Source organism: Hyla sarda, chromosome 2 (assembly GCF_029499605.1).
Source record: "Hyla sarda isolate aHylSar1 chromosome 2, aHylSar1.hap1, whole genome shotgun sequence".
In the NCBI taxonomy this organism is placed as follows: Eukaryota; Metazoa; Chordata; class Amphibia; order Anura; family Hylidae; genus Hyla; species Hyla sarda.
The window spans coordinates 63,154,980-63,182,036 of NC_079190.1; the positions used below are offsets into that span (position 1 = coordinate 63,154,980).

Here is a 27,057-nt window from a genome sequence, read left to right on the forward strand (position 1 = left end):
TTTTATTGCGAAACCGTTCAAAGAGTCACAGGTTTTGCATTTAGATTCAATGGGGGAGATTTATCAAAACCTGTGCAGAGGAAGAGTAGTGCATTTGCCCATAGCAACCAATCAGATTGCTTCTTTCATTTTCCACAGGCCTCTTTAGAGGCCTGTGGAAAATGAAAGAAGCAATCTGATTGGTTGCTATGGGCAACTGCATCACTCTTCCTCTGCACAGGTTTTGATAAATCTCCCCCAATGAGACTACTAGAATGTAATGTGGCATGGTTAGATTTTGGGGGATTTATAATCTGTAACTTTTTCAAATCTTTACAAATTGTGGTCGTAAATACAGGTGTGTAGAAAAGTCTCAAAATTTTATGAAACCGGTAAACCATTGAAAATGTTATACTGAAGTAAAAATTTCAGGAAATATGTACTTGCACAAAGTTGTCCATCAGATGCCCTGCGGCCATTTAATAAATTTGGCACGCGTACACATTACACAATTATAAAATGAAGGGGGACACCTATACACCTACACCAACAATGATAAATCCCCCCTTTACCTAGCAGTACTTACCAACAAGTTCTCAGGTTTGATATCCCGATGGACAATGTTCAAGCTGTGCAGATATTTGATGGCGCTCATGAGGTTATACAGCATTCCGTTTGCATCCCGTTCTGTATATTTGTTGGTAGAGGTAATAGCATCGAACAGATCCCCTCCCTGGAGAAAAGAAAATATTCAATCTACTATAGACATATGAAAAAGACAAGAGGGTAACAGTATTGCTTATATGGTAAGGTCTCGTTTACACAGAATTTCTGAGCGAAGTCTGGCAGAAAAATTCCACTCAAAAATTCCATTGCTGCACATAAAAATTGCTTTTCTGGCCTCCGCAGAAAGAATTGACATGTCAATTCCTTCTGCAGAATCTGTTATGAAATGCACTGCCATCTATGGAGATGACCACAATTTTTCCTCCAAGAAAAACCACAGGATCAGGCAGGCGCTTGGATCTTGTTAGGAGCAAATAGTTTATTTACCCACAATGCAACGCGTTTCGGGGTAAAAACCGTTTCATCAGGCATATATGCCTGATGAAGCGTTTTTTTTCCTGCAAAACGCGTTGCATTGTGGGTAAATAAACTGTTTATTAGATCCAATAAAAATAAATTGTTTATTAGATCCAAGCACCTGCCTGATCCTGTGGTTTTTCTCGGAGGAAAAATTGGGGTTGTTTGTATCTATCCCAGGAGCGGCTGCTAGATCAGAGAACTCCCCTTCTCTATGTGCCTTTACCATTGTTGTGCTTTGCTGAGTACAACCACAGTGGGTGAGCATATTTCATTATCGTTCACCGATTCTTTATATATACGGTATTGTGGTGTCCCCGTACCGCATCTTATACGGTACCTATATATTTGTAGGTCCCCATAGCCAGAGTCCCTAGGACGTAGGGATCCCTGTTGTGTAACCTACCCTTGTCGCCTCTATTCCAACTAATAGCCTAGTAATTTATGTAAGGGTGATGTAAATATAGTAATATATGTAAATAAATGGTTAATTACCGGTTCCATAGCGTTGGAGGACCTGCGGGTCACGTGACTAGGTAAACTCTATGGTATCCTGCTTAAGGACCTTTGGAGGCCCGGTGACGTATGCAATCCCATTACTCTGTGTAATAGTGAATGACAGATGTTCGGACCAATCGGATTCACCCCGCCCCCTGCCCATATAAGGGAGCGGCAGCCATGTTTTCGCTCTCTTGTTCCTGGGCTGTCAAACGAGAAGGATCTGCGCAGCAACTATTGCAGTGAGTTAGGCATGAGCCTTGCGGCAACGGCTGAGTAATTCAGAATAGAGAGTGTATCAATCCCCAGACACTCTGCAGCATCACCGGACCTTATATAACCCCTAAATCCGGACGGATCTGCAAATATCTACCCTAAATTCAGAGACTTTCTAAATAGCTCAAGGTCCACAACAACTGTCAGTCACTGAGCGATATAAGGACTGTTTGTATGAGACTGTTACTGTGTCTTGGATGTATTGCAAGCACTTAAGTAAAGTTGTTCAAGTTCAAGTTCAATCTCCTAGTGGACCTTCAGTCATTTCATGCACCTATCGTGACTGGGAAGGGCGGCGATAGGCCGGAGCATTACCTCAGCATACCAGCCCTCAGCCTGGCGTCACAAACTATAGGGTTAACATTAACCCCTCATATACCGGTGTATTACAGTAGCGGCTAAGTGGCAGGGATTTGAAGAAATCTTCTTTAGGTGCTACGGAAAAAAAATCTACAGAAAATGTGAGCTATTTGGCTTTTAATTCCGCAGCATGACAATTTATGTTGGGGATGCACTGTGGGTTTCTTGAGGATTTCCCCCACTGACTTCAATGGGCAAGGGCTCTGCAGCCGGCGAATTTCCTTGTAGCATGCGCCGTCGGGGCCATCCGCATTAAGACCGCACAAACGTGCGTGGTCTCATAGACTGCAATAGAGTCTGACAGAATTCCGTCCAAAGGATGAACATGTTCAATAATTTGGGGCAGACGTCCATTCTGCCGGTGTAATTCCGCAGCAGAGTTACCACAGTGTGCATAAGGCAGCAAAATCCCATTGAAAACAATAGGACTCTGCTGTGAGCGGATGGTCTGCAGTGTGAATATGCCCTGAATCAAAAAGCTCAATAAGTTTTCAGTTGTTTCTTATTTTGCTGCAGAAGTGCAGTGGATCTGCAGACAAAATTGCAGATTTTACCAAATTGCCCCAAATTGCATTAACATCACCACAATTGAATGTGGTTTAGCTGTTTTGGATTTACCTGTGGAATTTCGCACCGTAGAAAATCCGTAGCATTTCCATTCTGGGTGGATGGACAGTAAGAGGTTTCAGTTAATTTATTAGTGAATGTAATAAAGGTAGGTCACCTGCTCTCCTGTGTAAAGTGCACAATATATGTGGCCAAATTGGGGGTGAAAGTCCTAGCCAAACTCTGGGTCTACTGACCCGAACTGTCAGTATTATAGATTCCTATGAGGTTGTCAGTTTGGACTGATGATTTACATGTGTTATTATGAAGGTGTATAAGTTACCAGAGAAGAGAACTACTTCCATCACATAGAGCAGTTTTTTCACAACCAGTGTTCCTCCAGCTGTTGCAAAACTAGAACCTCCAGCATACCCGGACAGCCAACGGCTGTCCGGGTATGCTGGGGGTTGTAGTTTTTCAACAGCAGGAGGCACACTGGTAGGGAAACACTGGCATATAGAGTACACAGTTTGTGGTAATTTGTGTCTCAAACAAAACTGAAAACCTGCAACATTGGATTTGAGATCATTTGCTGTAACCGGGATGAAAGCATATCAGAAGGAATATGATATTGTATAGGTCTGTATCTTATTATTTCCCGAGGCATCGCATAAATAGTCTCTCTGTCAACCTATAACATTCTCCTGTTATTTGATATGACCGGGTACTTAAAGTTAAAGGGGTACTCTGGAGGAAAACTTTTATTTTTATGAACTGGTGCCAGAAAGTTAAAGGTGTATTCCAGGAAAAAACTTTTTTTTATATATCAACTGGCTCCAGAAAGTTAAACAGATTTGTAAATGACTTCTATTAAAAAATATTAATCCTTTCAGTACTTATGAGCTTCTGAAGTTAAGGTTGTTCTTTTCTGTCTAAGTGCTCTCTGATGACACCTGTCTCGGGAAACGTCCAGTTTAGAAGAGGTTTGCTATGGGGATTTGCTTCTAAACTGGTCGGTTCCCGAGACAGGTGTCATCAGAGAGAACTTAGACAGAAAAGAACAATCTTAACTTCAGAAGCTCATAAGTACTGAAAGGATTAAGATTTTTTAGTAGAAGTAATTTACAAATCTGTTTAACTTTCTGGAGCCAGTTGATATATATAAAAATGTTTTTGCCTGGAATACCCCTTTAAACAGATTTGTAAATTATAGTACAAGTGGAAGAAGATATTCACCGGAGCACTCACCTCAGACACCAGGTATGTAGCGCAGCAAAAACTTTTTTATTTCTTTTTGCCAAGTTAGATACAACAGCAGGGAGGAGGAGATGTAAACCTGCGGGTGGGTTACACCGATGGGCGACGGTCCGTCAGGCCCCTTCCAGTAGGTATATTGCAGCCGGGTAAGTACAAAAGACAAAGGGAGGGGTCACAATCCCACACCAATAGAAACAAACGTGTTCAAGTTAACTATGTGAGTGCTGGTGAAAAACAAAAAACAGGTGTGTCTTTTAATACCAAGTCTGATCATGGAGCAGCGTGATGAAGGGTGAAAAAAACATATGGATGGATATATCATTATTGTTGCCCTGTCCCAAAAAAACACTATGAAAAAGGATTGGCTTACGGACACGAGACCCATAGGGAATTTTAAATGTGGGACATGTCCCTATTGCCAGTATAGTATGGAAACTAAGGTTGTCAAATTGGGAGACAAGGATGTATATGTAAAGCAATTTATTTCATGTAGGACGGATCATGTAGTGTTCACTTTGATATGCGATTGCGGCTTTTATTACATAGGAAAAACGATCCGCCAGTTGTTCCACAGGGTGAGGGAGCATATTTATTCTATGAAAACTAAGAAGGGATCAACCCGTCTAATAGAACATATGCTGAATGTCCATAATGGACACCCAAGAACCCTGAGATTTGCTGGACTTGGAAGGGTGGAACAAACATATGGAGGTAAAAATAAAATTCGGATGAAGAAAGAGGCCAGGTGGATAATCCGCTGCAATGCAACGGGACCCCTGGGACTAAACGATTGCAATGAATTAAGTGCACTTTTATGATATATCCATCCATAAGGTTTTTTTTTCCCCCTTCATCACGCTGCTCCATGATCAGACTTGGTATTAAAAGACACACCTGTTTTTTTGGTTTTCACCAGCACTCACATAGTTAACTTGAACACGTTTGTTTCTATTGGTGTGGGATTGTGACCCCTCCCTTTGTCTTTTGTACTTACCTGGCTGCAATACACCTACCTGAAGGGGCCTGACGAAGCGCTAAGGCACGATAACGGACTGTCGCCCATCGGTGTAGCCCACCCGCAGGTTTACATCTCCTCCTCCCTGCTGCTGTATCCAACTTGGCAAAAAGAAATAAAAAAGTTTTTGCTGCACTACATACCTGGTGTCTGAGGTGAGTGCTCCGGGGAATATCTTCTTCCACTTGTACTATGATTGAACTTTACCTGCCATTGTGGAGCACCACACACACACCCAGAGAGCAAAGTTTTGGCTGCGTTTCACCTGCCTGCCAGCAGGAGACCTATTGTGTGAGATAGTGAATGTTACGCCGAGCGCTCCGGGTCCCCGCTCCTCCCCGGAGCGCTCGCTTCTCTCTCGCTACCGCAGCGCTCCGGGCAGCTCCACTGACCCGGTGCGCTGCGATACCGTCTCCAGCCGGGATGCGATTCGCGATGCGGGTAGCGCCCGCTCGCGATGCGCATCCCGGCTCCCGTACCTGACTCGCTCTCCGTCTGTCCTGTCCCGGCGCGCGCGGCCCCGCTCCCTAGGGCGCGCGCGCGCCGGGTCTCTGCGATTTAAAGGGCCACTGCGCCGCTGATTGGCGCAGTGGTTCCAATTAGTGTGTTCACCTGTGCACTCCCTATTTATACCTCACTTCCCCTTCACTCCCTCGCCGGATCTTGTTGCCATTGTGCCAGTGAAAGCGTTTCCTTGTGTGTTCCTAGCCTGTGTTCCAGACCTCCTGCCGTTGCCCCCGACTACGATCCTTGCTGCCTGCCCTGACCTTCTGCTACGTCCGACCTTGCTTCTGTCTACTCCCTTGTACCGCGCCTATCTTCAGCAGTCAGAGAGGTTGAGCCGTTGCTAGTGGATACGACCTGGTCACTACCGCCGCAGCAAGACCATCCCGCTTTGCGGCGGGCTCTGGTGAAAACCAGTAGTGACTTAGAACCGATCCACTAGCACGGTCCACGCCAATCCCTCTCTGGCACAGAGGATCCACTACCTGCCAGCCGGCATCGTGACAGTAGATCCGGCCATGGATCCCGCTGAAGTTCCACCGCCAGTTGTCGCCGACCTCACCACGGTGGTCGCCCAGCAGTCACAACAGATAGCGCAACAAGGCCAACAGCTGTCTCAACTGACCGTGATGCTACAGCAGCTACTACCACAGCTTCAGCAATCATCTCCTCCGCCAGCTCCTGCACCTCCTCCGCAGCGAGTGGCCGCTTCTGGTCTACGACTATCCTTGCCGGATAAATTTGATGGGGACTCTAAATTCTGCCGTGGCTTTCTTTCCCAATGTTCCCTGCACTTGGAGATGATGTCGGACCAGTTCCCTACTGAAAGGTCTAAGGTGGCTTTCGTAGTCAGCCTTCTGTCTGGAAAAGCTCTGTCATGGGCCACACCGCTCTGGGACCGCAATGACCCCGTCACTGCCTCTGTACACTCCTTCTTCTCGGAAATTCGAAGTGTCTTTGAGGAACCTGCCCGAGCCTCTTCTGCTGAGACTGCTCTGTTGAACCTGGTCCAGGGTAATTCTTCCGTTGGCGAGTACGCCGTACAATTCCGTACTCTTGCTTCAGAATTATCCTGGAATAATGAGGTCCTCTGCGCGACCTTTAAAAAAGGCCTATCCAGCAACATTAAAGATGTTCTGGCCGCATGAGAAATCCCTGCTAACCTACATGAACTCATCCATTTTGCCACTCGCATTGACATGCGTTTTTCCGAAAGGCGTCAGGAGCTCCGCCAGGATATGGACTTTGTTCGCACAAGGCGTTTTTTCTCCCCGGCTCCTCTCTCCTCTGGTCCCCTGCAATCCGTTCCTGTGCCTCCCGCCGTGGAGGCTATGCAGGTCGACCGGTCTCGCCTGACACCTCAAGAGAGGACACGACGCCGCATGGAGAATCTCTGCTTGTACTGTGCTAGTACCGAACACTTCCTGAAGGATTGTCCTATCCGTCCTCCCCGCCTGGAAAGACGTACGCTGACTCCGCACAAAGGTGAGACAGTCCTTGATGTCTACTCTGCTTCTCCACGTCTTACTGTGCCTGTGCGGATATCTGCCTCTGCCTTCTCCTTCTCTACTATCTACTTCTTGGATTCCGGATCTGCAGGAAATTTTGTTTTGGCCTCTCTCGTCAACAGGTTCAACATCCCAGTGACCAGTCTCGCCAGACCCCTCTACATCAATTGTGTAAACAATGAAAGATTGGACTGTACCATACGTTACCGCACGGAGCCCCTTCTAATGTGCATCGGACCTCATCACGAGAGGATTGAATTTTTGGTCCTCCCCAATTGCACTTCCGAAATCCTCCTTGGACTACCCTGGCTTCAACTCCATTCCCCAACCCTGGATTGGTCCTCTGGGGAGATCAAGAGTTGGGGGCCCTCTTGTTTCAAGGACTGCCCAGTACCCCTTGCCGTGACTCTGTGGTTCCCCCTGTAACCGGTCTCCCTAAGGCCTATATGGACTTTGCGGATGTTTTTTGCAAAAAACAAGCTGAGACTCTACCTCCTCACAGGCCTTATGATTGTCCTATTGACCTCCTCCCGGGCACTACTCCACCCCGGGGCAGAATCTATCCTCTGTCCGCCCCAGAGACTCTTGCTATGTCGGAGTACATCCAGGAAAATTTAAAAAAAGGCTTTATCCGTAAATCCTCCTCTCCTGCCGGAGCCGGATTTTTCTTTGTGTCCAAAAAAGATGGCTCTCTACGTCCTTGCATTGACTACCGCGGTCTTAATAAAATCACGGTAAAGAACCGCTACCCCCTACCTCTTATCTCTGAACTCTTTGATCGCCTCCAAGGTGCCCACATCTTTACCAAACTGGACTTAAGAGGTGCTTATAATCTCATCCGCATCAGAGAGGGGGATGAATGGAAAACGGCATTTAACACTAGAGATGGACACTTTGAGTATCTGGTCATGCCCTTTGGCCTGTGCAACGCCCCTGCCGTCTTCCAAGACTTTGTTAATGAAATTTTTCGTGATCTCTTATACTCCTGTGTTGTTGTATATCTGGACGATATCCTGATTTTTTCTGCCAATCTAGAAGAACACCGCCAGCATGTCTGTATGGTTCTTCAGAGACTTCGTGACAATCAACTTTATGCCAAGATAGAGAAATGTCTGTTTGAATGCCAATCTCTTCCTTTCCTAGGATACTTGGTCTCTGGCCAGGGACTACAAATGGATCCAGACAAACTCTCTGCCGTCTTAGATTGGCCACGCCCCTCCGGACTCCGTGCTATCCAACGTTTTTTGGGGTTCGCCAATTATTACAGGCAATTTATTCCACATTTTTCTACCGTTGTGGCCCCTATCGTGGCTTTAACCAAAAAAAATGCCAATCCCAAGTCTTGGCCTCCTCAAGCGGAAGACGCCTTCAAACGGCTCAAGTCTGCCTTTTCTTCGGCTCCCGTGCTCTCCAGACCTGACCCATCTAAACCCTTCCTATTGGAGGTTGATGCCTCCTCTGTAGGAGCTGGAGCGGTCCTTCTACAAAAAAATTCTTCCGGGCATGCTGTTACTTGTGGTTTTTTTTCTAGGACCTTCTCTCCGGCGGAGAGGAACTACTCCATCGGGGATCGAGAGCTTCTAGCCATTAAATTAACACTTGAGGAATGGAGGCATCTGCTGGAGGGATCAAGATTTCCAGTTATTATTTACACCGATCACAAGAATCTCTCCTATCTCCAGTCTGCCCAACGGCTGAATCCTCGCCAGGCCAGGTGGTCTCTGTTCTTTGCCCGATTTAATTTTGAAATTCACTTTCGGCCTGCCGATAAGAACATTAGGGCCGATGCTCTCTCTCGTTCCTCGGATGCCTCGGAAGTTGAACTCTCTCCGCAACACATCATTCCTCCTGACTGCCTGATTTCCACTTCTCCAGCCTCCATCAGGCAAACTCCTCCAGGAAAGACCTTCGTCTCTCCACGCCAACGCCTCGGAATCCTCAAATGGGGTCACTCCTCCCATCTCGCAGGTCATGCAGGCATCAAGAAATCTGTGCAACTCATCTCTCGCTTCTATTGGTGGCCGACTCTGGAGACGGATGTCGTGGACTTTGTGCGAGCCTGCACTGTCTGTGCCCGGGATAAGACTCCTCGCCAGAAGCCCGCTGGTTTTCTTCATCCTCTGCCTGTCCCCGAACAGCCTTGGTCTCTGATTGGTATGGATTTTATTACAGACCTACCCCCATCCCGTGGCAACACTGTTGTTTGGGTGGTCGTTGATCGATTCTCCAAGATGGCACATTTCATCCCTCTTCCTGGTCTTCCTTCAGCGCCTCAGTTGGCTAAACAATTTTTTGTACACATTTTTCGTCTTCACGGGTTGCCCACGCAGATAGTCTCGGATAGAGGCGTCCAATTCGTGTCAAGATTCTGGAGGGCTCTCTGTAAACAACTCAAGATTAAATTAAACTTTTCTTCTGCATATCATCCTCAATCCAATGGACAAGTAGAAAGAATTAACCAGGTCTTGGGTGATTATTTACGACATTTTGTTTCCTCCCGCCAGGATGATTGGGCAGATCTTCTACCATGGGCCGAATTCTCGTATAACTTTAGAGTCTCTGAATCTTCCTCCAAATCCCCATTTTTCGTGGTGTACGGCCGTCACCCTCTTCCCCCCCTCCCTACTCCCTTGCCCTCTGGTTTGCCCGCTGTAGATGAAGTGACTCGTGATCTTTCCACCATATGGAAAGAGACCCAAGATTCTCTTTTACAGGCTTCATCTCGCATGAAAAAGTTTGCCGATAAGAAAAGAAGAGCTCCCCCCATTTTTGCTCCAGGAGACAAGGTATGGCTCTCCGCTAAATATGTCCGCTTTCGTGTCCCCAGTTACAAACTGGGTCCACGCTATCTTGGTCCTTTCAAAGTCTTGTGCCAAATTAATCCTGTCTCTTACAAACTTCTTCTTCCTCCTTCTCTCCGTATTCCTAATGCCTTTCATGTCTCTCTTCTTAAACCACTCATCATCAACCGTTTCTCTCCCAAATTAGTTTCTCCCACTCCTGTCTCCGGTTCTTCTGACGTCTTCTCAGTGAAAGAGATACTGGCCTCCAAGACGGTCAGAGGAAAAAGGTTCTTTTTGGTGGATTGGGAGGGCTGTGGACCTGAAGAGAGATCCTGGGAACCTGAGGACAACATCCTAGACAAAAGTCTGCTCCTCAGGTTCTCAGGCTCTAAGAAGAGGGGGAGACCCAAGGGGGGGGGTACTGTTACGCCGAGCGCTCCGGGTCCCCGCTCCTCCCCGGAGCGCTCGCTTCTCTCTCGCTACCGCAGCGCTCCGGGCAGCTCCACTGACCCGGTGCGCTGCGATACCGTCTCCAGCCGGGATGCGATTCGCGATGCGGGTAGCGCCCGCTCGCGATGCGCGTCCCGGCTCCCGTACCTGACTCGCTCTCCGTCTGTCCTGTCCCGGCGCGCGCGGCCCCGCTCCCTAGGGCGCGCGCGCGCCGGGTCTCTGCGATTTAAAGGGCCACTGCGCCGCTGATTGGCGCAGTGGTTCCAATTAGTGTGTTCACCTGTGCACTCCCTATTTATACCTCACTTCCCCTTCACTCCCTCGCCGGATCTTGTTGCCATTGTGCCAGTGAAAGCGTTTCCTTGTGTGTTCCTAGCCTGTGTTCCAGACCTCCTGCCGTTGCCCCCGACTACGATCCTTGCTGCCTGCCCTGACCTTCTGCTACGTCCGACCTTGCTTCTGTCTACTCCCTTGTACCGCGCCTATCTTCAGCAGTCAGAGAGGTTGAGCCGTTGCTAGTGGATACGACCTGGTCACTACCGCCGCAGCAAGACCATCCCGCTTTGCGGCGGGCTCTGGTGAAAACCAGTAGTGACTTAGAACCGATCCACTAGCACGGTCCACGCCAATCCCTCTCTGGCACAGAGGATCCACTACCTGCCAGCCGGCATCGTGACAGTGAATCTACACGGTGCCAGGTCGTTTCTCCTTGCAAGATAGATTTGTAAATTACTTCTATTAAAAAATCTTTACCCTTACAGTACTTTTTAGCAGCTGTATGCTACAGAGGAAATTCTTTTCTTTTTGAATTTCTTTTTTGTGTTGTCCACAGTGCTCTCTGTTGACACCTCTGTCCAGAGCAGCATAGGCTTGCTATGGGGATTTTCTCCTGCTCTGGACAGTTCCTGATACGGGCATCAGGTGTCAGCAGAGAGCACTGTGGACAACACAAAAAATAAATAAAAAATAAATAAAGATTTTCCTCTGTAGCAAACAGCTGCTAAAAAGTACTGAAAGGGTTAAGATTTTTTAATAGAAGTAATTTACAAATCTGTTTAACTTTCTGGCACCAGTTCATTAAAATATAATAAAAAGTTTTCTACCGGAGTACCACTTTAAGTAATTTTTAATACTCTGATCTGTGCAATGCTACTATGAGGAAGAGGAGCTCTTCCTGGGAGAACATGTACTTCATGTTGGGTTTCACCACTAGATGGTTCTCACTGAATTAGGAATAAGGACAATGGCCGGCATTTATCATTGTAGGTGTAAGTGAAGAATTTTTCTACACCTTTTTTTGTGTGCTGGTAGGAGCTGTGTAGGAGCACCAAATTTATTTAAATCATATTAAAAACATCAAAAAGCTAAGCTAAGTCTAGGCTGGTGAAGTTTAGAGACTTTTCGGTGGCTTTGCGCCTTTTTCACAAAAGGTGCAGTTTATAAAACCCGTCTATATCTTGCATATTGCCAAAATCAGTGGATTGCAACTGAAAGTCAGCAGAAATGTGTAAACCCAAAGGCGCAAAAAAAAGGACAATTGTGTCAAAACAGCGCCAAGTATAGAAGGAAAAAATGGGTAAACACAATGATAAATGCCGACCAATGGGAGGGGGGGCATTTATCATTGTCTTTAGAGCTGTTTTTGTGTGGAGATTTGTCTCACATTTGGCGCAGCGCTGCACCTCAGGCTATTTTTTGTGTCTTTTTTGTTTACACCCACAAAAAAAAGGGGGAGATTTATCAAAACCTGTGAAGAGGAAGAGTGGTGCAGTTGCCCGCGGCAACCAATCAGATTGCTTCTTTCATTTTTCACAGGTCTCTTTAAAAATGAAAGAAGTGATATGATTGGTTGTCATGGACAACTGCACCGCTCTTCCTCTGCTCAGTTTTTGATTAATCTCCCCCAAAGTGCGTACAGATCAGTTGTTAAAGGCCATCTGTGGGCAAAAAAAAAACGTATCCCCTATCCGCAGTGTTTGATCACAGGAGGTCTGACTGCTGGGCCTCCCCACGATCTCCTGCACTGGGCCACGGCTCTGCCATGGCTCTCCTGTGCAGGGGGTGTGCCAGCCACAGCGTAACGTCGCGGCCGACACACCTCCTCCATGTAGTTCTATGGGAGAGGCGGGGAGGCAGCGTTCGTGCCTCCCTGACTCTCCCATAGAACTGTATGGGGACGGGGCGTTGAGGGGGCATACCGTCAACCTCTCTAGGTCGACACTACATGACATGCATTAGCGCTCTCACTGAAGATTGCGGGGGGTTCCAGCGGTCAGACCCCACCGCGATCAAACACTTATCCCCTATCCTGTAGATAGGGGATAAGTGTTAAAATGCTGCAGATCTCCTTTAAGGTTAGTCTTACACAGTGGTAATGAATTTATCAACTGAGACCTTTTGTGAAAAGGTGCAAGAAAAGGAGCAAAACCATCAAAAAGTCTCTAAACTGCACCAGCCCAGACTTAGCTTAGCTTTTTGGTGTATGTGAGGAAAATGTGACCTGCACAAATGTATTAATTGCCCTGTGACCATTTAATAAATTTGGTGCTCGTACACATTATCAGCACACAAAAAAGGTGTAGAAAAATGCTTCACTTACACTACAATGATGAATGACCTCTTATGGTTTTCCAATATGACAACTCAGCCTGTTTTACTTGGATTGCCGGAGATAGGAAATGGTTTTCCAAGAATACTATTGTGCTTTTTTTTTTTGCAAAGTTAGGCCAGATCCACCCACAGTAATGATGTGTGTGATAGGTTTGGGCTCAAAACCATTGCACATCAGTCACACTTCAGAGGTGCGTGGTAACCTAACTACAGTGAAACCTCTTTGAGCCGACAACCCAAATTTATGCAAAAATTACTTCTTTTATGGAAGTATATAAAATGCATGTCCCGCACACAAAGAAACACATATAATGATGAAAGAGACAAAACAACATGTCTTTTATCATGTGTTAAATTACTGACCCCCTATATGGCTTCCCATCGAATTCCTTGCCCCATGCAAGGCTCCCTATCTTGGTCCTGATCCCCAGCATGGCTCCCCATCTCATTTCTGATACACTCCTGGATCCCCATTGTAACATACAGAATGGTTCCCCTCTGATTTCTATTTCCTCGTCTCATTTCTGGCCCCATGCATGTTTCCCATTTCAAATCCAATCTCAGCATGGACCCCCTGTCATCCCTGGTCCCATGCCTGGCTCGCCATTTTAATTCTGGTCCCTGTAAGGTGTTACATCTCATTAGTGATCTCCAGCATGGCATCCTATTTCATTCATTGCCCCCAGTATGGATACCTTTCTCCTTCCGGATTCCATAATGGCTCCCCCTCTTATTCCAAGCAACCACCATGGCCCTTTTTCTCGTTCCTTGCCCCCGGCATGTCTCTTCTCCCCACTGCAGTATGACGTTGGTTGCACCCTCCCCATCTGGCAGCCTCCCTTTCTGTCTCCTATCCAAAGACATTTGCTGTTGCTGGAAATGATGTGGCACAGTCCTGGCAGCATCCCTATCTTGATGTCCCTTTCAAGTCTTCTCCTTCTTGCAGCCACCTTGGTGACACAGCGCATTGCAGCTCTGCTTCCAAATAATTTACAAATTATCTATACTGTATATACAATGTGTGGTCATTTCAAATGATTTCCAGCTGAAAAATTTGCTTGAAAAATGTGGGGACCACGCAATCATGTTGAGGAGGTTCCGATTAGCCTCTTTAAAGGACGGAAACCTACTTTTTACAACTTTTAGATGCTGCAATTGACTTTTATCACAGCATCTGAAGGGTTAATGCTAATGTCCGGCATAAGAGGTGTGTCCTGATAGCTTGCGAGCGCGTTTCATACACCGGGACTGCATCTAGGGCATACATTTACGCCTTGTACCGCTAAGAGGTTAAGAACTAAAAGTTGAGTTGTGACTGTTTTTTTTTTTTAAACAGTTTCAATGTGTTCCATTTCCTCTGTATTTTCAAGTTATTGTCTTACTCTCATACACACAGTCATTTGGGCAACAAAATGGCTAAAAAACAGATGGTTTACGTCCCAGAAAACACACGCTTTTTAAATCATTCAGTGCTTAAAAATTCAATGGTAAAATGGCTGCTGGTGCACATAAATTAGTTTTAAGATTATCGGGGTTGTCCAACCATTAAAGGGGTACTCTTTAAAAATCAACTGGTGCCAAAAAGTTAAACAGATTTGTAAATTACTTCTATTTAAAAATCTTAACCCTTCCAGTACTTATCAGCTGCTGTATGCTCCAGAGGAAGTTGTGTAGTTCTTTCCAGTCTGATCACAGTGCTCTCTGCTGCCACCACTGTCCATATCAGGAACTGCTCTGGACAGTTCCTGACATGGACAGAGGTGTCAGCAGAGAGCACTTCCAGTTTCCAGTTTCAGACTGGAAAGAACTACACAACTGCACCAGCTGATAAGTACTGGAAATGTTGAGATTTTTATATAGAAGTAATTTACAAATCTGTATAACTTTCTAGCACCAGTTGATTAGAAACTATTTTTTGTGGCCTTTCATGCTTTCCTACTGCTTCTGCCTGCCGTGTCTTCATTCACCCAACTTCATAAAGGTGTGCAGATTGTGGTGCACAATCCCTTTGTCATCTATAAGCATGGCCCAGGGAATTTGTAGTAGTAAGCCAGTAATGCATAAATCATCACTGGCTTACTGTTCAGTATGTGGACATAGAACGTCTGTCAGATTACTGAACTAATGCTGACCAAAATACTACTTATGAATCCAGCAAAAAAAAAAAAAAAAAAAAAAAAAAAAAACACAACACAATTAATCATCTAACCTTAACTAGTTCCATGACAAGATACAGCTCATTTGGCATATCCATCTCTTCAATGAGTAGAACAATGTTGGGATGCTTCACTCTTCGTAGAATGGAGACCTCGTTCTGGATCATATGTTCCTGGTCAAGACACAATAAATACATGAATGCTTATACCTATATGCAGAGGTCAAGTCCTGGTAAGTGTGGGAACCCAAAATTTCCACTCAAGGGCTGGTCCTGGAGGACTTCTGCCAATGGGAACAGTGTTCCTGCCATGGAAAAAGTGCAGGAACTCAGTTCCCACGTGTTCCTTCAGGACTTGAGCCCTGCCTATATCTATTGTATGAGCTGTGTCTGGTATTGTAGTTCTCCTTGCAAGATAGATTTGTAAATTACTTCTATTAAAAAATCTTTATCCTTACAGTACTTTTTAGCAGCTGTATGCTACAGAGGAAATTCAGCTCTATTCACTTAGACTATGTTGATAGCTACATGAAGCCATTCAATGCAGGTTCTAGGTGCGCATTTATATTGCATGTTAACTTTAAAGGTGGTACTAAAAGCTGGGTGCATTATAGTAGTGAAGACAAACATACGTGGAAAGAGAAAGATCACAAGCTCTGGCAATCAGCCAAGCTATACACGCTGCGGGGGAGCAGGTTCCTGACAGCATCAATCATGGTGCTCAATCCTCCGAAACATAGCACACAATTTTCAGTGTAAAGAAAGAAGATTGAGGAGGCACTCACGGTTAAGGTGCAGCTGGCTTCTTCATTTTCAGTGCATACTAGTACAGCAACAGCTGGACGCCATCGAGAGTACACAGGTGTAGTGACAATTGTTTCACGCCCCTTCCGGGCGCTTCATCAGACTGATGAAATGCCCGGAAGGTGGCGTGAAACAATTGTCACTACACCTGTGTACTCTTGATGGCGTCCCGCTGTTGCTGTACTAGTATGCACCGAAAATAAAGAAGCCCTGTTGCTGTACTAGTATGCAGTCTGATGAAACGTCTGGAAGGGGCGTGAAACAATTGTCACTACACCTGTGTACTTTTGATGGCGTCCTGCTGTTGCTGTACTAGTATGCACCGAAAATAAAGAAGCCCTGTTGCTGTACTAGTATGCAGTCTGATGAAATGTCTGGAAGGGGCGTGAAACAATTGTCACTATACCTGTGTACTCTGGATGGCGTCCCGCTGTTGCTGTACTAGTATGCACCGAAAATAAAGAAGCCTGCTACACCTTAACTGTGAGTGCCTCCTCAATCTTCTTTCTTTACACTCCATGATAGTAGCGCCTTCATACTCCATCAGTACTGGACACAGTAGTAACAGATGTTTTCACAGTACTATGACAGGTAACTTCATTAACCTGGGTTGTTACCTTCTAAATACTTTCATTTTTACATTGATGTAAACTCTGTCATATGTCACCTGGGCACAGGATACACCCTGGAAGTGAAGGAATTACCAATGCATGGGATAGGGAATGTAGATTTAGTGTGAAACCCATAATTTCATCAATTCTCCAAGTACTTAGTCTCTTGGGTTCAGTGCTGTTCATTATGCTGCTTTCAAACTATAAAATGTATCAGTTTTAAAGATCCGTTCAATGTTCCCTCATAAAAACCCTGTAAACCTATCTACCGTTATTAATAACGGGCTATAACGGGTTAAAACGGATAATGTAAAAATCCCATAGACTATAATGGGATTTTCTAACGGCCGTTTAACGGCCGTTAGAAAATCCCATCATAGTCTACGGGATTTTTACATTCTCCGTTTTAACCCGTTATAGCCCGTTATTAAAGGGGTATTCCAGGATTTTCTTTTTTTATTTGACTATGCTACAGGGGCTGTAAAGTTAATGTAGTTCATGATATAGAGTCTGTACCTGTGTGTGACGGTTTTCTCACATTTCTTCTGTGATTTTCACGCCACTATTTATTTTTAAGAGCATACAAAATGACTGTTGTCTCAGAATATTTCCAGCTTGCAATGCGGCCGAGACCTGACTCACTAGTCAGCTGATGACAGGGAGCCTGTCTGCTTCAATGGGTGGAGGGATCCCTTGGTAGGAGAGAGATCAAGCTGCAACTAATGCAACAGCTGTAGGCACCCTGATTGAAAATCACAGGTCTTTTGAATGGATGCAACTCATTTATGTTTCAATGGGTGGGGTGGCTGATGTGTGGGAGGGAGGAAAATGGAATTTTGGCATTTGTAGTAAAAAAAAGAAAAGTCAAACAGGAAATACAAGTTCACAAAAAGCTAGCCACAGTATACTAAAATCTCCTTATGGTGGATAACCCCTTTAGTAAGCGCTGCGGAATCTGTAGGCACTATATAAATAAAGTATTATTATTATTAACATTATTATAACGGACGTTATTTTGTGACGGAAGATAGTAACGGGAGAAATAGTGCATGCACTATTTCTTCCGTTCTTTCTCCCGTCACAAAATAACGTCTGTTAAAGATAACGGGCTATAACGGGTTAAAACGGAGAATGTAAAAATCCCATAGACTTTTACTTTCTAACGGCCGTATGTGATTTTGTAACGGACGTTTAACAGACGATTTTTAGGGTTTTTATAAAGGAACATTGAACTGATCTTTAAAACGTATACATTTTATAGTGTGAAAGCGGCCTTCAAAAGGAGATTGGAAGTTTTTGGCTGTACTGGGAGAATGTTAGAGATAGCAGCAAGGTGGGGGGTCAGAGACCTCAAATTGTGAACAGGGGGGAAAGAATTCTTGGAGGACAGCTCACGCAGACTGGAGAGAAAGTGAAGAGCAAATACAAGGCAGTCTGCAGGGGAGAATCACATAGGCTGTGTTCTAGTATAGAGACAATAGAGCTCATACAGCACATTGTAGAGGCTGAAGCAAAAGTAAGTAACATTTTTAATAAAGGCCAATGAAGAAAATATTTTTGTACTATAATAACTACACAGCAAGAATACAAAATGCTTTTCGATGTGTCCATTGCCTTTCATTTGCAGTGTATTTAAAGCAGATGATAATATAACAAATCGTCAGTTTTCTATAGAATACTCACCTTTCCTCGGCACTTGCTTTTATTGATGATTTTCAGTGCATATTCTCTGCCAGTTGACCTAGAAACAAACATATAAAAATAATGTTAGAAATAAAGCATCCAAATATATTTTAAATACTAGCTGAGTACCCGGTGTTGCCTGGTTTTTCCTTCCTAATCCTTTTTGGGGAGGAAAATAAACAAAGGAGGAAGCTTTTGACTTCATATGCAGTCGTCATCTATTGTTGTCATATCCCGACCCCACATCCCGACCTCCTATCCCGACCTCCGGTCCCGACCTCCTATCCTGACCTCCTATCCAGACCTCCTATCCCGTCCTCCTATCCCGTCCTCCTATCCCGACCTCCTATCTCGACATCCTATCCCGACCTCCTATCCCGACCTTCTATCCCGACCTCCTATCCCGACCTCCTATCCCGTCCTCCTATCTCAACCTCCTATCCCGTCCTCCTATCTCGACCTCCTATCCCGTCCTCCTATCCCGTCCTCCTATCTCGACCTCCTATCTCGACCTCCTATCCTGTCCTCCTATCCCGACCTCCTATCCCGACCTCCTTTCCCGTCCTCCTATCCAGACCTCCTATCCCGTCCTTCTATCCCGACCTCCTTTCCCATCCTCATATCTCGACCTCCTATCTTGACCTCCTATCCCGTCCTCCTATCTCGACCTCCTATCCCAACTTCCTATCCAGACCTCCTATCCCGTCCTCATATCTCTTCCTCCTATCTTGTCCTCCTATCCCGACCTCCAATCCTGACATCCTATCTCGACCTCCTATCCCGTCCTCCTATCCCGACCTCCTATCCCGACCTCCTTTCCTGTCCTCATATCTCGACCTCCTATCTTGACCTCCTATCCCATCCTCCTATCTCGACCTCCTATACTGACCTCCTATCCAGACCTCCTATCCCGTCCTCCTATCCCGACCTCCTTTCCCGAAATCATATCTCGACCTCCTATTTTGACCTCCTATGCTGTCCTCCTATCCCGACCTCCTATCCCGTCCTCCTATCCCGTCCTCGACCTCCTATCCCGTCCTCCTATCCCGACCTCCTACCCGACCTCCTATCTCGACCTCCTATCCCGTCCTCCAATCTCGAGCTCCTATCCCGACCTCCTATCCTGACCTCCTATCCGAACCTCCTATCCCGACCTCCTATCCCGTCCTCCTATCCCGACCTCCTATCCCGACCTCCTTTCCTGTCCTCCTATCTCGACCTCCTATCTCAACCTCCTATCCCGTCCTCCTATCCCGACCTCCTTTCCTGTCCTCCTATCTTGACCTCCTATCCCATCCTCCTATCTCGACCTCCTATCCTGACCTCCTATCCAGACCTCCTATCCCGTCCTCCTATCCCGACCTCCTTTCCTGTCCTCCTATCTTGACCTCCTATCCCGTCCTCCTATCTTGACCTCCTATCCCAACTTCCTATCCAGACCTCCTATCCCGTCCCCATATCCCTTCCTCCTATCTTGTCCTCCTATCCCGACCTCCTATGTCAACCTCCTATCCCGTCCTCCTATACCGTCCTCCTATCCCGACCTCCTTTCCTGTCCTCATATCTCGACCTCCTATCTTGACCTCCTATCCCATCCTCCTATCTCTACCTCCTATCCTGACCTCCTATCCAGACCTCCTATCCTGTCCTCCTATCCTGACCACCTTTCCCGAAATTATATCTCTACCTCCTATCTTGACCTCCTATGCCGTCCTCCTATCTCGACCTTCTATCCCAACCTCCTATCCCGTCCTCCTATCCCGTCCTCATATCCCGTCCTCCTATCTTGTCCTCCTATCCCGACCTCCTATCCCGACCTCCTACCCGACCTCCTATCCCGACCTCATATCCCGTCCTCATATCCTGACTCGTAATATGTGTAACAGGTAATGAAATAGCTCCAGCCTAACGGAAATTAGATGGAAACATACATTTCCCATTGATTTGCATGGGACTTTAAAAAACAAAAACCCTGACCCTCACAAATGGGGGTAGTTAAGGGTTAAATTAACTATCCTATATTTTAAGTGGACATATAAATAACATGTGACCAAGTATTATCGAAATATCTTCACCCGTTTGGAAGTTATGCAGTAACATATATTTCCCATTGACTTGCATGGGACTTTAAACATAAGCCCCCCCCTGGCAAATGGGGGTGAGTAAGGGTTAAATCACCTATCCTATGATTGTTGTTGACATATAAGTAACATGTGTGCCAAGTTTCATGTTAATATCTTTAGCCGTTTGAAAGTTTTTGTGGAACATACATACATACATACATACATACACACACAAGTTGAGTTTTATATATATATAGATTAGCATTCTGCATCAATTGTCTTTTCATTTGGTTTTTATAGGGGTTCTCCGGTTTATGTAAGTAAGGCTTGGTCCCTATATTAATGAATAGTTCTACAACTTTCTAATAAACTTTGGCTCAGATTTACTGCCTTCTAGTTAGATGAGTGTTTCTCTATACCTGGACCTTACCCTACTCCTGAATATGCTCTTGCCTTGACCTTTTGTTACCTAGCCTGGGGCTTGTCTTATTACTCCTCTTCCTGTTTACTGCTGCTGACTCCTAGTTTTGTTTGACTATGGTCTGGTCCTACTGTCACTTTTTGGTCTTGTGATCTTACCTGTGTCTTGTTATCACTACATTGTCTGGCAACTGGTGACTACTCTAAGGACTGCGCTTTGGCAATACTCTGCCACCTCTTTGTGGAGGTTAATGGGGTACTCCGGGGGAAATTTGATTTATTTATTTTAAATCAACTGGTGCCAGAAAGTTAAACAGATTTGTGATTAACTTCTATTTAAAAATCTTAATCTTTACAGTATTTATCATTGGCTGTATACTACTGAGGAAGTTCTTTTCTTTTTGAATTTCTTTTCTGTCTGACCACACTGCTCTCTGCTGACACCTTTGTCCATGTCAGGAACTGTCCAGAGCAGGGTAGGTTTGCTATGGGGATTTGCTTCTACTCTGGACAGTTCCTAAAAAAAAGACAGAGGTGTCAGCAGAGAGCACTGTGGTCAGACAGAAAGGAAATTCTTAAAGAAAAAAACTTCCTATGGAGCATACAACAGCTGATAAACTAGGAAGGGGGGGCAAAAGAGTGAAAATCCATGAGTCCAATTGCCCCCCGAAACAATGCCAGAACATGTCAATAGCCCAGAAGTTAAGAAATGACAAGCTCAGAGTCCTGTCTACAAATGCCCGCAGTCTAGGTAATAAAATCAATGAACATTTGTCAATAATGGCATCTGAGAATGTAGATTTAGTAGCTGTTACTGAGACATGGTTTAATGAAAGGAATGACTGGGACATATCCATACCAGGGTACTCTTTATACAGAAGAGACAGAGAAGGCAAGAAAAGAGGAGGAGTGGCCCTATATGTGAAAGATAAAAATCGAACCTAATACAAGTAAGTGAGGCCACCACAGAGTCAGTTTGGGTTACGTTGCAGTTTGGTAATCATGCAGTAACTCATGTAGGTGTGATATACAGACCACCTGGTCAAGTTAAAGAATTAGATGATCTACTAGTTGAAGAAATATCTAAAATGACAATGAAAGGAGAAGTAATCATTATGGGAGACTTCAATCTTCCAGATATAAACTGGAAAACCAAAATAGCAAGTTCTGCCAGGAGTACAGATATTCTAAATTCCCTACTGGGATTATCTCTACAACAAATGGTTGAGGAGCCAACGCGGAAGGAGGCCATTTTGGATTTGGTATTCACAAATGGGGATTTGGTATATGATGTTATTGTTGGCGAAAGCTTGGGATCTAGTGATCACCAATCAGTGTGGTTTAATATAAGAACAGTGAAGGAGTCACACCACACAAAAACTAAAGTTTTAGATTTTAGAAAAATAGACTATTCAAAAATGAGATTAGTCATAAATGAGTCCCTATCAGACTGGAACAAATTACACGGAGTTCAGGAGAAATGGGACTACTTAAAAGTCGCTTTATTGAAGGCAACAGAAAATTGCACTAGACTTTTCAGTAAAAGAAGAAAGAGGAAGAGACAACTGTGGTACTCAGCAGAAGTGGACAAAATCATAAAAAACAAAAAACTAGCATTTAGTAATTATAAAACAACCCAGAGCAATGAAGATAGGGACATTTACAAGACTAGGCAGAAAGAGGCCAAGCAAGTTATAAGAACTTCTAAAGCACAGGCAGAAGAAAAACTAGCTCAGTCTGTGAAAAAAGGGGATAAGACATTCTTCAGATATATAAGTGAAAAAATGAAATCAAAACAAGGAATAACTAAATTAAAAACAAAGGAAGGAAGGTATGTAGAAGAGAATAAGGGGCTAGCCGACTGCCTTAATGAATACTTCTGTTCAGTTTTTACAGAGGAAAAAGAAGGAAAAGGACCTCCATTAGAGAAAAAAACTAAGGAATCGTTTGATGCATGTGTCTTTACAGAGGAAGAGGTTCTACGTTTGCTTTCTAAAGTGAAGACAAATAAATCACAGGGGCCTGATGGGATACACCCAAAATTATTAAAAGAGTTTAGTGGTGAGCTAGCAAAACCGTTAGCAGATTTATTTAACCAATCAATTGTCACGATGCCGGCTGGCAGGTAGTGGATCCTCTGTGCCAGAGAGGGATTGGCGTGGACCGTGCTAGTGGACCGGTTCTAAGCCACTACTGGTTTTCACCAGAGCCCGCCGCAAAGCGGGATGGTCTTGCTGCGGCGGTAGTGACCAGGTCGTATCCACTAGCAACGGCTCACCTCTCTGGCTGCTGAAGATAGGCGCGGTACAAGGGAGTAGGCAGAAGCAAGGTCGGACGTAGCAGAAGGTCGGGGCAGGCAGCAAGGATCGTAGTCAGGGGCAACGGCAGAAGGTCTGGAAACACAGGCAAGGAACACACAAGGAACGCTTTCACTGGCACTAAGGCAACAAGATCCGGCAAGGGAGTGCAAGGGAAGTGAGGTAATATAGGGAAGTGCACAGGTGATAACCCTAATTGGAACCACTGCGCCAATCAGCGGCGCAGTGGCCCTTTAAATCGCAGAGACCCGGCGCGCGCGCGCCCTAGGGAGCGGGGCCGCGCGCGCCGGGACAGAACAGACGGGGAGCGAGTCAGGTAGGGGAGCCGGGGTGCGCATCGCGAGCGGGCGCTACCCGCATCGCGAATCGCATCCCGGCTGGCAGCGGGATCGCAGCGCCCCGGGTCAGAGGACGTGACCGGAGCGCTGCAGCGGAGGGAGTGAAGCGAGCGCTCCGGGGAGGAGCGGGGACCCGGAGCGCTCGGCGTAACAGTACCCCCCCCCTTGGGTCTCCCCCTCTTCTTGGAGCCTGAGAACCTGAGGAGCAGACTTTTGTCAAGGATGTTGTCCTCAGGTTCCCAGGATCTCTCTTCAGGACCACAACCCTCCCAGTCTACTAAAAAAAAATTTTTCCCTCTGACCTTTTTGGCAGCCAAAATTTCCTTGACCGAGAAGACGTCCGAGGAGCCGGAAACAGGAGTGGGAGGAACAGATTTGGGAGAAAAACGGTTGAGGATGAGTGGTTTGAGAAGAGAGACGTGAAAGGCATTAGGGATACGAAGAGAAGGAGGAAGAAGAAGTTTATAAGAGACAGGATTAATTTGACACAAAATTTTGAAAGGACCAAGATAGCGTGGTCCCAACTTGTAGCTAGGGACACGGAAGCGGACATATTTAGCGGAGAGCCATACCTTGTCTCCAGGGGAAAAAACGGGGGGAGCTCTTCTTTTCTTATCCGCGAACCTCTTCATGCGTGAAGAAGCCTGTAAGAGAGAATTTTGGGTCTCTCTCCATATAATGGAAAGGTCACGAGAAATTTCATCCACAGCGGGCAGACCAGAGGGCAAGGGGGTAGGGAGGGGGGGAAGAGGGTGACGGCCGTACACCACGAAAAATGGGGATTTGGAGGAAGATTCAGAGACCCTGAAGTTATACGAGAATTCGGCCCATGGAAGGAGATCTGCCCAGTCATCCTGGCGGGAGGAAACAAAATGTCGCAAATAATCACCCAGGATCTGGTTAATTCTTTCTACTTGTCCATTGGACTGGGGATGATATGCAGAGGAAAAATTTAATTTAATCTTGAGTTGTTTACAGAGAGCCCTCCAGAATTTAGACACGAATTGGACCCCTCTATCCGAGACAATCTGCGTAGGCAACCCGTGAAGACGAAAAATGTGTACAAAAAATTGTTTAGCCAACTGAGGCGCAGAAGGAAGACCAGGAAGAGGGATGAAATGTGCCATTTTGGAGAATCGATCAACGACCACCCAAATAACGGTGTTGCCACGGGAAGGGGGTAAATCAGTAATAAAATCCATACCAATCAGAGACCAAGGCTGTTCGGGGACAGGCAGAGGATGAAGAAAACCAGCGGGCTTCTGGCGAGGAGTCTTATCCCGGGCACAGATAGTGCAGGCTCGCACAAAGTCCCCAACATCCGTCTCCAGAGTCGGCCACCAATAGAAGCGGGAGATGAGTTGCACAGATTTCTTGATGCCCGCATGACCTGCGAGATGGGAGGAGTGACCCCATTTGAGGATTCCGAGGCGTTGGCGTGGAGAAACAAAGGTCTTTCCTGGAGGAGTCTGCCTGATGGAGGCAGGAGAAGTGGAGATCAGGCAGTCAGGTGGAATGATGTGTTGCGGAGGGAGATCAACTTCTGAGGCATCCGAGGAACGAGAGAGAGCATCGGCCCTAATGTTCTTATCGGCAGGACGAAAGTGAATCTCAAAATTAAATCGGGCAAAGAACAGAGACCACCGGGCCTGGCGAGGATTCAGCCGTTGGGCAGACTGGAGGTAGGAGAGGTTCTTGTGGTCGGTGTAGATAATAACAGGAAATCTTGATCCCTCCAGCAGATGCCTTCATTCCTCAAGTGCTAATTTAATGGCTAGAAGCTCTCGATCCCCGATGGAGTAGTTCCTCTCCGCTGGAGAGAAGGTCCTAGAGAAAAAACCACAAGTGACAGCATGCCCGGAAGAATTTTTTTGTAGAAGAACAGCTCCAGCTCCCACTGAGGAGGCATCAACCTCCAATAGGAAGGGTTTGGAAGGGTCAGGTCTGGAGAGCACGGGAGCCGAAGAAAAGGCAGACTTGAGTCGTTTAAAGGAGTCTTCTGCTTGAGGAGGCCAGGACTTGGGATCAGCATTTTTTTTGGTTAAAGCCACGATAGGAGCCACAATGGTAGAAAAATGTGGAATAAATTGCCTGTAATAATTGGCGAACCCCAAAAAGCGTTGGATAGCACGGAGTCCGGAGGGGCGTGGCCAATCTAAGACGGCAGAGAGTTTGTCTGGATCCATCTGTAGTCCCTGGCCAGAGACCAAATATCCTAGAAAAGGAAGAGATTGGCATTCAAACAGACATTTCTCAATTTTGGCATAGAGTTGGTTGTCACGAAGTCTCTGAAGAACCATACGGACATGCTGGCGGTGTTCTTCTAGATTGGCAGAAAAAATTAGGATATCGTCCAGATATACAACAACACAGGAGTATAACAGATCACGAAAAATTTCATTGACAAAGTCTTGGAAGACGGCAGGGGCATTGCACAGTCCAAAGGGCATGACCAGATACTCAAAGTGTCCATCTCTGGTGTTAAATGCCGTTTTCCACTCGTCCCCCTCTCTGATGCGGATGAGGTTATAGGCGCCTCTTAAGTCCAATTTAGTGAAGATGTGGGCACCTTGGAGGCGATCAAAGAGTTCAGAGATGAGGGGTAAGGGGTAGCGGTTCTTAACCGTGATTTTATTAAGACCGCGGTAGTCAATGCAAGGACGTAGGGAGCCATCTTTTTTGGACACAAAGAAAAATCCGGCTCCGGCAGGAGAGGAGGATTTACGGATAAAGCCCTTTTTTAGATTCTCCTGGACGTATTCGGACATGGCAAGAGTCTCTGGGGCAGAGAGAGGATAAATTCTGCCCCGGGGTGGAGTAGTACCCGGGAGGAGGTCGATAGGGCAATCATAAGGCCTGTGAGGAGGTAGAGTCTCAGCTTGTTTTTTGCAGAAAACATCCGCGAAGTCCATATAGGCCTTAGGGAGACCGGTTACTGGAGGAACCACAGAGTTACGGCAAGGGTTACTGGGAACCGGTTTTAGACAGTTCTTGGAACAAGAGGGCCCCCAACTCTTGATCTCCCCAGTGGACCAATCCAGGGTTGGGGAATGAAGTTGAAGCCAGGGAAGTCCAAGGAGAATTTCTGAGGTGCAATTGGGGAGGACCAAAAGTTCAATCCTCTCATGATGAGATCCGATGCTCATAAGAAGGGGCTCCGTGCGGAAACGTATGGTACAGTCCAATCTTTCATTATTTACACAATTGATGTAGAGGGGTCTGGCGAGACTGGTCACCGGGATGTTGAACCTGTTGACGAAAGAGGCCAAAATAAAATTTCCTGCAGATCCAGAGTCCAAGAAGGCCACAGCAGGGAAGGAGAAGGCAGAGGCAGACATCCGCACAGGCACTGTAAGACGTGGAGAAGCAGAGTAGACATCAAGGACTGTCTCACCTTTGTGCGGAGTCAGCGTACGTCTTTCCAGGCGGGGAGGACGGATAGGACAATCCCTCAGGAAGTGTTCGGTACTAGCACAGTACAGGCAGAGGTTCTCCATACGGCGTCGTGTCCTCTCTTGAGGTGTCAGGCGAGACCGGTCGACCTGCATAGCCTCCACGGCGGAAGGCACAAGAACAGATTGCAGGGGACCAGAGGAGAGAGGAGCCGAGGAGGAGAAACGCCTCGTGCGAACAGAGTCCATATCTTGGCGGAGTTCCTGACGCCTTTCGGAAAAACGCATGTCAATGCGAGTGGCTAGGTGAATAAGTTCATGTAGATTAGCAGGAATTTCTCGTGCGGCCAGAACATCTTTAATGTTGCTGGATAGGCCTTTTTTGAAGGTCGCGCAGAGGGCCT

At 46.1% G+C, this 27,057-nt stretch overlaps 1 protein-coding gene across 5 annotated transcripts in view; it reads right to left on the reverse strand.

The window, feature by feature from the left end:
- DCLK1 (doublecortin like kinase 1) overlaps positions 1-27,057 on the reverse strand; it is a 408,196-nt gene that overhangs the window by 53,119 nt on the left and 328,020 nt on the right. For all 5 annotated transcript variants that reach the window (XM_056561922.1, XM_056561921.1, XM_056561920.1 and 2 more), the window contains 3 exons: positions 18,123-18,180; positions 15,079-15,198; positions 566-712 (listed from right to left, as the gene is read on the reverse strand). In XM_056561922.1, the coding sequence (XP_056417897.1) occupies positions 566-712; positions 15,079-15,198; positions 18,123-18,180 (325 nt within the window). The remainder of the gene's footprint in view (positions 1-565; positions 713-15,078; positions 15,199-18,122; positions 18,181-27,057) is intronic.